This window comes from Osmia lignaria, chromosome 8 (genome assembly GCF_051020975.1).
Source record: "Osmia lignaria lignaria isolate PbOS001 chromosome 8, iyOsmLign1, whole genome shotgun sequence".
Taxonomy (NCBI): domain Eukaryota; kingdom Metazoa; phylum Arthropoda; class Insecta; order Hymenoptera; family Megachilidae; genus Osmia; species Osmia lignaria.
Genome location: NC_135039.1, coordinates 5,965,454 through 5,980,787, shown reverse-complemented (window position 1 = coordinate 5,980,787; position 15,334 = coordinate 5,965,454). Strand labels below are relative to the sequence as shown.

The 15,334-nt window shown below is 38.7% G+C and overlaps 1 protein-coding gene across 14 annotated transcripts in view; it reads left to right on the top strand.

The window, feature by feature from the left end:
* LOC117611402 (uncharacterized) overlaps nt 1-15,334 on the top strand; it is a 171,212-nt gene that overhangs the window by 124,908 nt on the left and 30,970 nt on the right. For 6 of the 14 annotated variants that reach the window (XM_076689395.1, XM_076689399.1, XM_076689398.1 and 3 more), the window contains one exon: nt 9,702-13,898. The exons of 3 other annotated variants lie outside the window; for them this stretch is intronic. In XM_076689395.1, the coding sequence (XP_076545510.1) occupies nt 11,814-12,776 (963 nt within the window). In that variant the 5' untranslated portion in view covers nt 9,702-11,813 and the 3' untranslated portion in view covers nt 12,777-13,898. Of the gene's footprint in view, nt 1-9,701; nt 13,899-14,781; nt 15,080-15,140; nt 15,248-15,334 lie in introns of those variants that run through there. 5 more of the 14 variants (XR_013062491.1, XR_013062487.1, XM_076689400.1 and 2 more) reach the window with 3 other exon arrangements.

Here is a 15,334-nt window from a genome sequence, read left to right as displayed (position 1 = left end):
ATTTTACAATACTCTATCACAAACGTTGGGCGCCAGCCACTCGCTGTGGCGATCAAAATCGAAAGGGAAAAGGGGTTCGTGGGTGGTTTACAGGGGAGGGGTCTCGGGGCACTTACGTCCGTACAATGCTTCGCGGGGGAGTACGCAAGGAGGATTATTGTGGGAAGGGAAATCTCTAGGGTCGGAAGGGGGATTCGCGGGAAAGTTCGCCTACGTTACGCGAATGAGGAAATGGTTGTGGTCGGAAAATCAAAGGGGGGAAGAGCGAAAAGGGGGAGTCGTCTCTACTTCGAACAATGCGCGGGCGGAGAAAATAGCCGTTGCCTCGATCTCGCTTTTTACAATATTAATACGGTAAGGGACTCACCCAAATTTCCTCGCATTCTCTCTCAACACTCTCTATCGCTTTTATCGCTTTTCAAAATCGCTTTCCTCAAACTCTCTTAATCTCTTAATCGCAACGATAGCCTCGGGCTCAATGACGGTTCGCCGTCACTGCTGCGACGACGAAACCATCGCGGGATGGTTTGGGGAGGGGATGGGACTAGGAAGGGGGCCTCTTCCGGCAATGGGATAGATCGATTATCGATCTTCGATACACCGGTGCTCGGGGTCGATGGGGCTGGCGGATATCCCGCGATGACGGGTGGGTTGAGGTCTTCGGGCTCGGCGACAGATGGCTCCGGGTGGACGTTTCGCCTGATCTGGGCAGCTTGTTCTGTTTCTTCGGAGTCCCACTTTGCTCCGTTTCCTTGGAGGACGGTTAGGAGTCTGTCGCCGGCCTCGTAGCTCCTGCTGCGGGTGTTCCTTTTCCGTCTTCTTTTGCCTCCATCGGCCCGACACTGGTGAACAGGGGGAAAGGGTTAGGTGAGGGGAGGGTTACGGGTGGTTTTGAGGTGGAAGTGTAACGTGGGGGGGGAAAGCGCAGCCATTTTTCACAATCAGATCATGACGAAGATTGTATATAAATGTACATATACTGGATACATGACAAATGTTTATGTTATCTTTTATTTTTTTTATTGAATAAAGTAAATGCATTTGCAATTTAATTATCAACAATTTTTTTTTATAATTTATCAGTTTCTTTTTATTTCCTTCATAGTATTACAATTCATGTTATTCAAAAACAAATATCCTGCGTTCCTATCACATTTATATAGTTCTTATTCCTACACATTCGTACTTCGGAAAAACATTTGATACATATCGGAGTACCATATCGGGACATATTATTTAAAAAAAAAATAACCTTAGGCATTTGATTTGTAGGAATATTCTTCCCTTGGTTATGTTATATTACAAGAAATGTATATATAATATTTGGGTGAAGGTGTTATGTCATTCATACATTTCCTAGGTGATGTATGCAGTATCGTATTTTATACTTTGGCGGTGGCATACATAATATAGCTATCGCAGCATCCGTGTGTCATTTAGATGTATGCGAAAAGTGATGTAGAATAGCATGCCGTTAGTTGGATGCAATAACTGAGGTGGCGCTGAAATCAGTTTCTGTTCGGTCTAATTTTCGATGAAACGTTAAGGCGATGCGAGCGTCGAGGCCGAACTCCGAATTCCGCGTTGGTAAAACAGTCAACGTTTCATCGAAAATTAGGCCGAACAGAAACTGATTTCAGCGCCACCTCAGTTATCGCATCCAACTAACGGCATGCAATGCTACGTCACTTTTCGCATACACCGAAATGACATGGATGCTACGATACTATATTAAAATATAAAATACGGTACTGTACACATGACCTATGAAATATATGAAAGGCAGAAAGAGAACTACAGCGATTGTATTTTGGGCACAAATCCCGTTTATTTCCTACAGGAAAAGGAATATGGGAATAAATGATAATAACGTAATTTTTGTTAAATATTATATATTTTTTAATAAATACAATAAAATAAATTAATAATAATTGAAATTAATAATAATTGAAATTAATAATGGCTCCTGCTGTTCTTTCACCGCGACCGCGACCTTGTACTGGCATTTTCTGCCGCCGCAGCCGGTTTAATTTTCTGCGCATTCTCCGTATTCGCAGCCGCTCTATGGACCTGATTGACTGGAAAAATAAATATTATGTTATTATTCATAAACAGTGGATAGAAGAAGGAAGTAACGTAGAAATAGGAACGTTAAAAAACGACTTACTATATGCTCATCTGGCTCATCAAGCTCGTATAAATGTAACAGCGGCGACCGCTGTCCCTGTGCCGTCTGTTGTGGCTGGAAAAAAAATATTATGTTATTATATATAAATAAAGAATATCAGAAATCGTACAAACAGGAACGTAAAAAAAATGACTTACGATATATCCAGCATGTTGTTTTATATGTTGTAACTGTTCTATTTTCATTCGTAATTCATGTATTTGCTGCTGCAGCTGCAGCAGCGGGTCCGGCTGCAGTTTCCGCGGTTCTTGCGGCTGCGGTTGCGGTTGCCTCGGTTCCTGCGGCTGCGACTGCGGTTGCCGCGGTTCCTGCGGCTGCGTCCGCAACCGCAGTTGTTGTACCTGTTGCTGCAGCTGCAACAGCATTTCCAGCTGCGGTTGCGTTTCTTCTTTTTTATCATCTTTAGCATCTAAAAAAAATTGAATAATATGGGTGATACTCCGTAAGTCAAAAGCGTGAATGTGTTAGTGAATGTATGTGTGGCCAACTTCACTGCGACAAATATAACAGACGATTATTCTAATGCAAGAATTCTTGCAGAAACCGTTGCAATAGTCGTCTGTTTCATACACTGAAATTCAATTAGAAGTGAATATTATTGATGTGATGAGTTAGAATTCGACTGCCGTAAAGCGGCTGGCAACGTTTTTTTTATTTCTTGGAGTCTGGTATATGCAGTTGTGAACGAAACCTTTACTCTCGCTCGACCCTCGTTTCTAAACCGAAAAAAATGGCAAACAATCTGACGCATATGTATGCTGTCACAGATCAACAACTATAAGCAAAATTCAATGCATCTATATCGGCAGCTTTTTGCGAATATCTCTGAAACTTAGCGAGAACGCTCCTTATATGTATAATAATTTTTATAACATATCCAAAAATCGTCGAAATCGGGAAGGACGTATTTGTTCTGTAGTTTCACCGAAAAAAAGAATAATAACACTGTCCAACAGTGAATTTGTTTTCCGATTCTGAATGGGTGATTCTTATAGTGTTTCGTACGCTGATTACGAATTTGCATACCGTTTTGCTCCTACTCGTACAGTTTTTGAGAAATTTGATTTTGAAAAAAAATTATATTTTTCAGATTTAAACAAATTTTCTAACGTAATTATAAAAGATATTGAAATTCTATTTACACTCAAAAATTCTGTAGACTTTCCTGAATACAACGATACCTATCTTTAATACATTGTAAATGTTTAAGTATGTTTAAACGATCATTGAACGCGGAGGGACCCCGATTTGGCACCAATTTTTTAGGATACTTTTCAATTTATCTGAAAAAGTAGAGGTCCAGCGTAAAATCAAATTATACCACGCGATAGAGCAGATTTTTATCTTGAAAAACTACCTGAAGAAAATTGCAACTTCGATTTTTTTATTAAGCCAGAAAGCGAAATAACTTTGCGAGAGACCAAGTACCAACAGTGGCGCTCCGCGTCAGGACGGTTCCTCGGCATCCCGCCTAATGCAGTTGGTTTGTCCTGATGCGGAGCGCCACTGTCGGTACTTCGTGTCCAGCGAAGCTATTACACTTTCTGGCTTGATAAAAAAATAGATGATGCAATTTTCTCTGGGTAGTTTTTCAAGATAAAAACCTGCTCTATCGCGTGGTATAATTCGATTTTACGTTGGACCTCTACTTTTTCAGATAAATTGAAAAATATCCTAAAAAATTGGTGCCAAATCGGGGTTCCTCCGCGTTCAATGATCGTTTAAACATACTTAAACATTTACAATGTATTAAACATAGGTATCGCTGTATTCAGGAAAGTCTACAGAATCTTTTAGTATAAATAGAATTTCAATATCTTTTATAATTACGTCAGAAAATTTGGTTAAATCTGAAAAATATGTTTTTTCTTCAAAATCAAATTTCTCAAAAACTGTACGTATAGGAGCAAAATGGTTTGCATATTCGTAATCAGCGTACGAAACACTATAAGAATCACCCAGTGGGAATCGGAAAACAGAAAAAAAGTTAAAATTTGTTGGACAGTGTAATAGCAACAAAAAATAATGATAGTACATCTCCTGACACGTGGGTTGAAAATCGATATCGTAATCGATAGAACGTCGCGTGAAAAAGAAATTCACGCGTCGGAGTTCATCGCCTCTTCCAGGCTCGAACTTCACATTCTCCACGATACATGGTCGACGCACACATATTCATATATGAGCTGCGAATGAGCGCGCGCGATCGAGCGCAGAAAACGAACGAACTGCGCCCTACAGAAAAAACGAGGAACTAAATTTGTGGTCTGTTTTACCTTTTTGACGTTTTTCGCGAGTGAAAATCTTATAACACAAATTTCGTCTATCTCGAGGCTTGTACATCATCCCTTGGGTGCTCGTTTTGTTCTATCTGCCCCAAAGAAGGGCACTCTGGTCTCTATTTGGACATACGATTCGCAAAAATGTTTATATTACGAATAAATTGATGTAGGTGAGTCCGATCCGCCATTTTCTTCACCGTTGACAGACATAAATTTCAATTTTTCATAACTTTTTGACGATTTGGATAATATAAGGACCAGCGCGCCATTCTTTAGGGCCTCCTGAATACGTCCCTCAAATTTTGTTGCATTCTGTTCAGTAATGACGACGTAATTTGTGTTTAAAGTTATAGGGATTTTTCTAGGGACTGTTGGTAAAGTTTTCGACGCTTGCATCGCCTTAACCGTATTCTATTTACTCTCTGCTTCCGTTTTCGTTTCTTAGCAACGAATTTTACGATTATGTTCATACTGACTTACTTCACACTTAACTGCATTAATTCCTATAATAAATATAGCCACTGGTTTACAATATGAAGTTGTAAATAATAAAAAAGACAAGTGCGTCTAAACTTCTGATACGGCCGTTTTTCACCTTTAGGCTAGAAACACATCCCTGTAGTACTACATATGAATGCTTTTGGTGTGTTACGTGCGGCGCGCGCGCGTGTACTTTGTGACGCGACTGTGTCAAGTGTCAGCTGATGTATGAATGCAAGAGTATAAAAATGTGGTAGTGTACTGGTCGAGCAATGCAACTATCGATAATGTAACGCGCGGGTAAAGCCAGAAAATTTATTAAATATTTGTGGGTTCGGAGATACGCTAGTCCCATACGGGCCCTTTCATCAGATCGCTAATATTATAGGATTTATGAAGGAGACTAATGAAGGTTATGTCAAAGAAAATTAGATTTGATTAAAATGAATCAAATGGTATATTATAAAATAAAAATGTTAAAATATAATGAGATACATATAATAGTGAAAGGTATAAAATATATATAAAATATTGAAATATGAAAAATATATAAAATAATGAAATAATATGAAAAATATATAAAATATTGAAATATAATAAAATATATATAAAATGTCGAAATATTATGAATGATATAAAGTATCGAAATATAATAATGATAGGTGTAAAATAAAAATATAAAATATTATGAAATATAACAATGTGATTAAATATAAGAAAACGCAGATTTAGCTCGCGTACAATTTAAACCTGAAACACACAATTATTGGCCGGAAATAGACAAATACATATGATAAAATACAATTTGGAATTAGGAATCTCCAGTTGAAGAAGACTCTTACAATCAAAATTGACTACGTCAATTTTATCTACTGGAAATTCCTTATCAATATATGCATGTATCGACCGGAAGAGTAATGGAAACGACTCACTGGATTATGTGGTAAAATTCCGTATAGTGATCCAAATTCTGCTGCTGCTATTTTCCTGTTGACTGTTTTCTGGAGGAAGGAGAGTGGAACACACACCCCGAACTGTTGCACCGATACACAATTATAACGCGCGAACTATTACGCAGTCTATTAACTAACATTACGAAAATATATGTATTTATAAAGAAATATAGTTAAACTGGAAACTTAAAATAATGAATAAAATAATCAAAATAAACGAAAGTAAAAGGGATACACGAAGATAGAGTTTTTTGCCCTATTTGCTACTTCCGAACAATTGAGAACAAAACTCGTCTCTAAACCACTTCGCGGACCCGCCGACACGCTGCTCGCGATTGTACGTCGAAGAGTGTCGCAATCTGCACCTCTCGGAGAAGACCAGAGTGGGCCTCGTCCGAAATTGTTTACATTGCGTTGTTGTGCGCCTAACGAATTAGGCGGCGGTGTCGATGCGTAAAGAGGCGGGATTCGCTTATCGGTGGTGCAGCAGGGATATGTGCGTTCCTCTCTCTGTTTTAATCTTTCTCTTTCTAATTCACGTATATTCCTTTACTTTTCCTGTCATACCAAAGACCTCGTTATTCATTAGAATATAATAAATTTTACAAAATTGCTTTAATCTTAACGTTATAGGAAGGAAACATGCTTTTCAAAATTATTACAAATTACTGAATTTGAACGAATAAAAATATAAATTCGCAACTTGGACTAACCGGCGAGCCGGAATTACAATATTATAGTGTTTAGTGAATTTAGCAGAAAATTCGGATTATTAGAATGTATGTATAGGGAATTTTGTTCATCCTCGCGGAACCGATAAGGAACGTTCTAGAGTGGTCAAGATTATCGGACCACACGAATGATGTTTCGAGTTTACATCCGGTGATATTCAGTACCAAGAACGACACGTGATTTTGAGTCGTGGGACCACGCTGATTTCGAGGAAGGAATTTGTTACGTTAACAATCGGAATTATGTCTGGAGGAGATAGACTATCTCGAAATTTCAAGGATCGTTTTTGCGTTCAATTCGGGGTGGTCCGGAATGCAAGACAAGCTATCGAAGTTCATGGTTTCCGTTCGCACCTCCAACCAAGGTCGAGGATCAAGACGATGGGAGCTGGCCCATCAAAAAGATGACAGGGGGGGGGGGGGGGGACACGAGGAGAACGTGTAAAAATTTCTGTTCGGAACGTAACAGGTGTTAATCATAATTTTTCAAGGTATTCTAAACGTACGGTAAAAAAAATCGATAATTATGCATAATAGGACCCCCACTCCCAATGACCTTGATCTTGACATATGTTGTTAAGGTCATGACCCTGAGTAACCTTGACCTCCAGGAAGGTGGCGGTCACGATCTGTTCCAAAGTTACGAAGCATTACAGTTTTTTCATTTTGCTTCAAGACGTTCCACGCATGAAAACTTAATTTCGGTGATTTTGATTGTAGGTTTTAGAAAGAAAGTTCACCTTAGTTAGTATCTATTATGTGTATTTATTTTATAGTGGATATATTCTACGCATAATTTGAAAAAAAGCGTCGATTCTTCCATTAAAACAGTATTTTTTTTTAAAAACAAATTCCGCTATGTAATGAACGTAATGTCTTTCCACAATCCCAAATTGAGGTATTGCTCCTCGCATATCCCTCCATAGGCGCTCTATATTTTGCGTGTGGACACTAGTTCGTGGGTTGACAAAATTTTCTGAATGATTAATCGTGAAGTGTGTATAATCATAATTGCGAAGTGTATGGTATGCACGCCAGCAATCCGAATGAATTATTGATCCAGGAGCAATTCGACGTCTGATGATGTTGATGGGCGTGGTAGTAGAACGGTCCTTGACGGGCACGATGAACATTTTGCCACTGTCTCGTTCAATGGCATCGAATACCCACTGGTCTTTAATAACCCGTCCCCTATTGTACTTCCGCTTTCCCACTTTTGCCTCATCAATCTCGACTATATTGTCGACGTGCTCATGTTCTCTGAGTATTTTAAAAAGTTGCTCGGGTGTCAATATATAAGGCTTTATAATGCCATGTTTGGCGTCAAACGTTAAATCTTCTATGTTTCTAACTTGTTCGCGTATTTCACTAATGCTAGTTTCTAAGTCTAAAATTACTTCGTCGATTTGAATGTTCATCTCGTTTTCCTGCGAGAGGTCCCGAAGTCTATTGAACCGCGCGTTTATAGCTTCTACCTGAGTATGTATTTTATTGAACAGGACGGTATTTGCCTTCATGGCGTTGAGGATTACACTAGTTTGGTTTCGTATATAATGTACGATCGTTTTTTGATCCGTATAGAGTTTATCGATTTCGTCGTTGTAATATTGAGTTTCCGCGTTGTTTAGCGTTCGTGAAGCGTACGCGGTAGGTTTATCCTTCCCTATTGGCCCTTGAGATAATACCGCGCCTAAAGCATAATTACTAGCGTCCGTGGTCAATACGAAGGGTTAGTCCCAGTTTGGGTATTGAAGAACGGATTGAGTTGTTAATGCGTTACACAAGGTTTCGAAGGCTATTTGTTGCTCGTTAGTCCACTGGAATTCTGTATCCTTCGTTAACAATTGGTTAAGGGGTCTCGTGATTTTGGCAAAATCTTTTACGAATTTTCTGTAATATCCGCATAATCCTTAAAATTGTTTAATTTTTTTTGCGGTCTTGGGAACGGGATAGTTTTTTTACCTTATCGATGCGTTTAGGATTGGGTTGTACACCATTAGCCGAGATAACGTGACCTAGATATTCTAATTCCGGTTTTAGATACTCGCACTTGTCGGGTTGGAGTCTTAAACCGCACTGCCTTAATCGTTCAAATAGAATCTTTAAATTCTTGTTGTGCTCCTCTAAGGTTTTACCGAAAACTATAATATCGTCAATGTAGACAAAACAGTTATTACCGATTAGTCAGTGTAAGCCGCGATTCATCAATCTTTGAAACGTTGGCGGGGCATTTCTTAAGGGCACAGACTCCTTGTGCCATGACCTGTATGCGTGCGCTCACACAATCAACGGAAAGCATGCATGTATACGCCATGCGTGAGAGAGACACTCGATTTCGTAGATTTCGTTTTTCGTCTCGATAATTGCACAAACGAAATTTTCGCGGGTACAGCACCCACGGGTAGACTTCACCACAGGGTGGTCTGGTCCGTTTGAACGCTAATAAACACCATACGTTGAGAAAAAAATGATATTTTCGACACTGTAAGATTGAGGCAGACGCGCTGTTGTAAGCAAACAACATGGCTGCCGAATACTGCGTTCGGCTGCATTTTAGCAAATATTGGACGATTTAATGGTTTTTTCACCCATAGCACACCAGACCACCCTTCCTTGAACTAGCACAATGTCACTGAAATTCGATTTTTCACAATTTATCACTTCTGGAAGACGTAAAACGAAATTTACGATTTGCACGCATCAGACGTCAAATAGACGGAAGAATAGTTCATTGATTTTCCGTCAGAGGCATTGATGGTATATTTGACCACGTTATCATCAGGGTCGATAAAAACAGAAATCAGTCGATAAATGTAAATTCTAATTTGACATCACAAACGGCTACGTGAATATAGCCACAAGTAAGGCATAGTTGCCGCAATGTATTACACTTCTGTCACGCTATTCACACCTGTTACAATTTAAAATTTAAACTATCAGCACAATGAACCGGCTTTAGCCGAGAAAGAAGTCTGTGAGAATGAAACAATACATATATTAATGTGTGTAACCATAAATCTTTTTTATTCATATCTATAATCATCTTTTTTTATCAATGAAATTACAGAGATATGCCAGAGAAATGAATTATAAAACTTGCACATTTTGCAATATTTCGCATATTCTATATGCAAAAAGACACAGAAGGCGATGTAAATGTGCTGTTTGTATTCCTATTAATGTATCTATCATTTACTGACAAGATTTTGATTCCTGCCGGACATACAAAAGGACAGCGCGAACGAAAGAGAGGTAGCAAGAACGAAATAATACACATAGCGTACGCGACCATAAAACTTACAGGAATGAAAACTACAGGACATTAATAATTTCAATAAGGTGAATCGGAGGGAGTGAGGATGCAACAGTTTTACACTAATTCTAAACGCGTCTATAAATGCGAGTGCTAGTGAGACAGTAAGATGACGATACCGATGGTTTGGCGAGACGGACTGTGTTTTGTCGTACGGAACGACATCGGTTTTGTCTTTCACGATTTTTCTGTTTCTCGTCCCGAATATTCTCGCGCACGGATTCGGCGCGATTATTCGCCGGAGATCCGCTACTAATGATATAAAGAAGGGAATAGGATATCGGAGTTATGGGATTATAATTCACGAAACAGTTCTTTATATTTAATTATAAAAACTTTATTCTAACAGCATGGAACTACGTTCTAAAATGTGCACAGGATTTCTGGTGCCCACTTCAGAAAGGAAAACTAACGGCCTGGGCTTTTCAATATGTTTATGACTCAGGCCCTTAGATCTGGTACGGCTAGAAACCTAGTGACTACGCAGACAGAGTCAGACCTTTATCTTATGGCCAATGTCGCTCAATTAAAAGAATTCATTTTTGATACTTAAACTATATTTCAACATACGAAATAAAGAAACATGTAATACTTTTTTAATTTCAATTTATTTATTATAAAAATTAAGGACTACATTTTGTCCCGCACCGCGCCCGCCTCCCCTTCCTCCTCGCCGTCCTCCTCGCCACCCACGGTGGCCGCCGCGGTGTCCACCGTACAATAATCGTTTGATCATTTTTTTTATCTAAGATATAATAATGAATTTTAATATAATTATATCAGCATATACAGAGCGTCTCAACCCAAGTGTGACAGAGTCGTTATTCCGTAACTATGAACCTCTTAAAAATACACTTGTTATAATATAATTATTAAGTTATGAAGTTAATGATACTATTGTAATAATGACTTCTGTTTCACGAATAATGTAACTGTATCACATTTATTACATAGAAAAATGAACGTTTTTACTTACTTTCGACGTCGACGGCGGTTCTTCTCTCTTCTCTACTTCTTCCTTTGTTACGTTTTGTACTTTCTCCGCTGTCTCTCTCCCTTTTTCTTCTTCTTTTTTTCTCCTCTTTCCTCCTTACTCTCTTTCTCTATTTCCATCTATAATGAAAGTAATTTATGTGTAAATAATGTAATATTAACGATATATTCTGCTTGCCGATTATACGCACCTTCTCTTCAGTCATGTTCAAGCTTGACTGTCTTCTGTCATGGATGCTGAAAGCACTCGCATGGTGGTGGGGATCAGGACCGTGGTCACTGACTTATAAAATAGACCCTTTCCTAATTTCTAATTTCTAATTTTACAGATTGAATTTTTATTTTCATGTTATATTTTTTTCTTATAATCTGAAATTATAATATTATAAATGAATACAACTTCAAAACTTTTTTTTGTAATGAATATCGACGCCATTCTTTATTTTTCGTAGTCCTTAGAAACATTTCCTGCCACGATACCCTCTGTTTCTCGGTACTGTGTTTTACGTCTTCGCGACAGTTTTCACGCTAGTTGCATTCGAAGCAAGGAATAGATTGCATCATTGAATTTATTTCAAAGCTTTGAAAGTGTGAAGTGAAGTGAGAGGTGAATATTGTTGTGGGATAGTGACAATGAGTGAAGATATAAGAAATCAGTATGAAGATCAGTGTTTAATAAAAAATAAAAGTCGTCGGCCAAAATTACCAATTAGTACGAAAAGATATTAAAAAAAAAGTGCATGTCACGAAAGAAGACGGCGTTTAGCCCTGCAGAATATTTCCGAGCCGTCAACATCCGATGGACAAACATACACTCCCGAGAAAATTTACTTGCCATTGGATGATGAAACAGAAACGGCAAATTCTACAGAAATGTTTGAAGAAACGACGGAAGAATTGTTTCAAATTGAAGAAACGGACAATACAGAAGATGGGTTAAATATAGAAGGTACAACTTCCGAAAATGAAGAATTGATCATAGAGAAAACTGTAACGAACGAGCTTGAAGAACAATTCTGTCTACCAAGTGGCTTGAGTATCGTGGACATGCAGTACATGTTTGCCGAATTTCAAAAAATAGGTGACCATGCTAAAAACAGGGAAGACTGTGGAATTAGACACCTGAAAATAACCGGCATAAAACGGTCGGGCCTGAGGACCACCCTCAGTGTAATATGCGATATGTGCAAATATACAGGTGAAGTCCACAGTGAACCTGACGAAAGCAATAAAATGGAAACAAACCAGTGTGCCATTGCTGGAACAATTGTGAATGGAGGCAGTTATGCCCAAATGGAGGAATTCCTTGCAGCGATGAACATACCCTCCATGTCGAAGAAAGAATTTAGAAAACATAACGATAAAATAGTGAAAACATTAATTGTTGCTGCAGCAGAAGAGATGGTAGCAGCGGCAGAGGGAGAAAAACGCTTGGCCATTGAAAGTGGCGATATTGTTTCCGGATGTGGAATCCCTCACATCCCCGTTGTGGCCGATGGAAGCTGGATAAAACGATCATATCGGACTGGAACGTACGATTCCGCGTCTGGAGTCGGCGTTATAATTGGATATCACACGAAGAAAGTTTTATTTATCGGTGTGAGAAACAAGGTGTGCAGGATTTGTCGATGTGCTGCGAAAAAGAAAAAAGAGCCACGAAAGCAAATCTGTTTCAAAAATTGCCGCGCAAGCCAAGCATCAACGGCTATGGAAAGTGACGCTATAGTCGAAGGCTTCAAGACCAGCGTAGAAAAACATAGGCTCATTTATTCAACACTGATTGCTGATGGAGACAGCAGCGTTTATAAAAAAATTATAGATGCAGATCCATATTAAGCACAGATTCGCGTAAAAAAAATTGAATGCACGAATCATTTGTTGCGAAACTTTTGCAGAAAAATGAAAGAAGTTGTAAAGATGACAACACCTAGTCCATTCAGAAGAATCGTTGAAAATAGCATTCGGCGAATGCGTGCGGACATAGTAAAAGCCGCAGAGTACAGATACAGTCAGCAAGTAACAACCGCTGAGAAAATTAAGAATTTGTATGCCGACATACACAATGTTCCTAGCCACGTTTTTGGTGAACACGCAGATTGTTCAAAACTGCAGTACTTCTGCGATGGAACGAGTAAAAAAGATGAAAAGAACATTGTTCCCGAATTGATGAAGATAGGAGTGTACGAACACATCAAAGAAATACTTCGACCTCTGTTGGCGCATGCTGAGAGTTTGCTGTATAACAGCAACAATAATGTCGTCGAAAGTTTCAACGGAATCATCGCAAAATATACAGGAGGAAAAAGATTGAATTTCGGCGAGGGAGGATCTTACCCGGGAAGATATGCTGCTGCTGTCCTGCAGTATAACACAAAACAAGTGTTGTCGCGTCTGAATACGGCGATGAACAAGAAACCGCCCGTTATTTTACGCAAAATAAAAAATAGAAGGAAGAAAGAAAATGAGAAATACAGTGAAAAGAGAAAAGAATAAAAAATTACGAAGCACGTGCGGAAACAATTCCGTTCTGAAAAGGATTCCAATTACGGACCAAACGCTGAAAAGCCGGATATGGCTAACAATATTTATGAATTAGAGCAAACAAAACATATGGAAATGTTGCAGAATTGGCAAAATAGTAGAGATGCCATTGAGGAAGAAACCATCGGTCAAGCAAAAAATCCGAGATGGTTGAATTATAAATCTAAATTATTGACGGCCTCTAATTTTGGACGAATATGCCGTCGTCGAATTGGCACGTTCTGTGCAAATTCAGTGAAGTCGTTTGTGTATCCACGACTGATTAGTGCAATATGGACAAGAATGCAAAAAATTCGCACGTGAAGAACTAAGTGCGTGCATTGGTGTTGAAATTAAAGAATGTGGCTTATTTATTGATAGTGCCATCCCGTTCTTAGGAGCTTCGCCAGATGGACCTGTAGACGAAAAGGGCATTGTGCATATTTGCAAATGCAGAAGGAAATGCATTGAACAAGAACCACTATTATTACTACCAGGTACAAGGACAATTACATGTTACAGGTAGGAAATATTGCTTATTTTGTATCTGGACCCGAAAAGGGTTAAAGTACATTAGAGTCGATAGAGACGATAACTTTTGGCAAAACAATATGGAGCCAAAATTAATTCACTTTTATTTATTGTGCATGTTACCGGAATTAATAGATAGCCGGTACAATAGAGGAATGCCCATTCGGGAGCCCCAATTTATAACAAAGGAGAGAGCAAGCTTAGAAAAGCGCAAAAGGTCTCTCTCAAAAAGTAGCACGAATATTGCTACTGTTCGGCGTCGCACTGCACTGTGAAGTGCAGTACCACTGACTCTGTTGGTGGTTCACAATTGCACGAAATAGCAATTGTACTCGCGGATCATACGATCTCGCGAGTTGTTCGACACCGGTATACACATTTGAAAATAGTGACTTTCGAAAAATCAAAAAAGGTCTTATGCGGACAGTAATAAAAAATACTATTACTGTCCGGCGTCGCACTGCACTGTAAAGTGCAGTACCACTGACTCTGTTGGTGGTTCACAATTGCACGAAATAGCAATTGTACTCGCGGATCATACGATCTCGCGAGTTGTTCGACACCGGTATACACATTTGAAAATAGTGACTTTCGAAAAATCAAAAAAGGTCTTATGCGGACAGTAATAAAAAATACTATTACTGTCCGGCGTCGCACTGCACTGTAAAGTGCAGTACCACTGACTCTGTTGGTGGTTCACAATTGCACGAAATAGCAATTGTACTCGCGGATCATACGATCTCGTGAGTTACGCAACGCCATACTATATTTCTTTGTTTTGTTTAAAAAGTTTGTTACAGCTTTTCAAAGAAAGGATTCCCGAGAAGAGGTTTTTTGGAGCGAAGCGAGCGTAGAACTCAAAATTTATTTTTTCAACTGAAATAATTTTTTTCTTATTCCATTCTTGAAATTATTAATGTCCTGTAGTTTTCATTCCTATGAATTGCATGAATATTTTTGTCGTTGAGAAATTGAAGACAGCATTTCCCTCTTCTCGAAAAAAATTAAAAAATTATATATAGATATATTCAAGAAAGCGTTACCAGGGCAAATGGACTGCAAATATGCTGCCTGATCACGTATAATCGGCAAGTATAATCTTACATAATTAATATTACGTTATCTATACATAAATTACTTTCTTCATAGATGGACAAGGAAAAAGAGGAAGAAGAGAAAGAGGATAGAAGAAACAGGAGAAAGAGGTCTAACGACAAGAAAAGAGAAAGAAGAATTCGAGGCCGTCGACGTCGCAAGTAAGTAAAAGTGTTGATTATTCTATGTAATAAATGTGGCGGAATTAGATTTTTCGTGACATGGAAATTATGTCTACAACAGTAGCC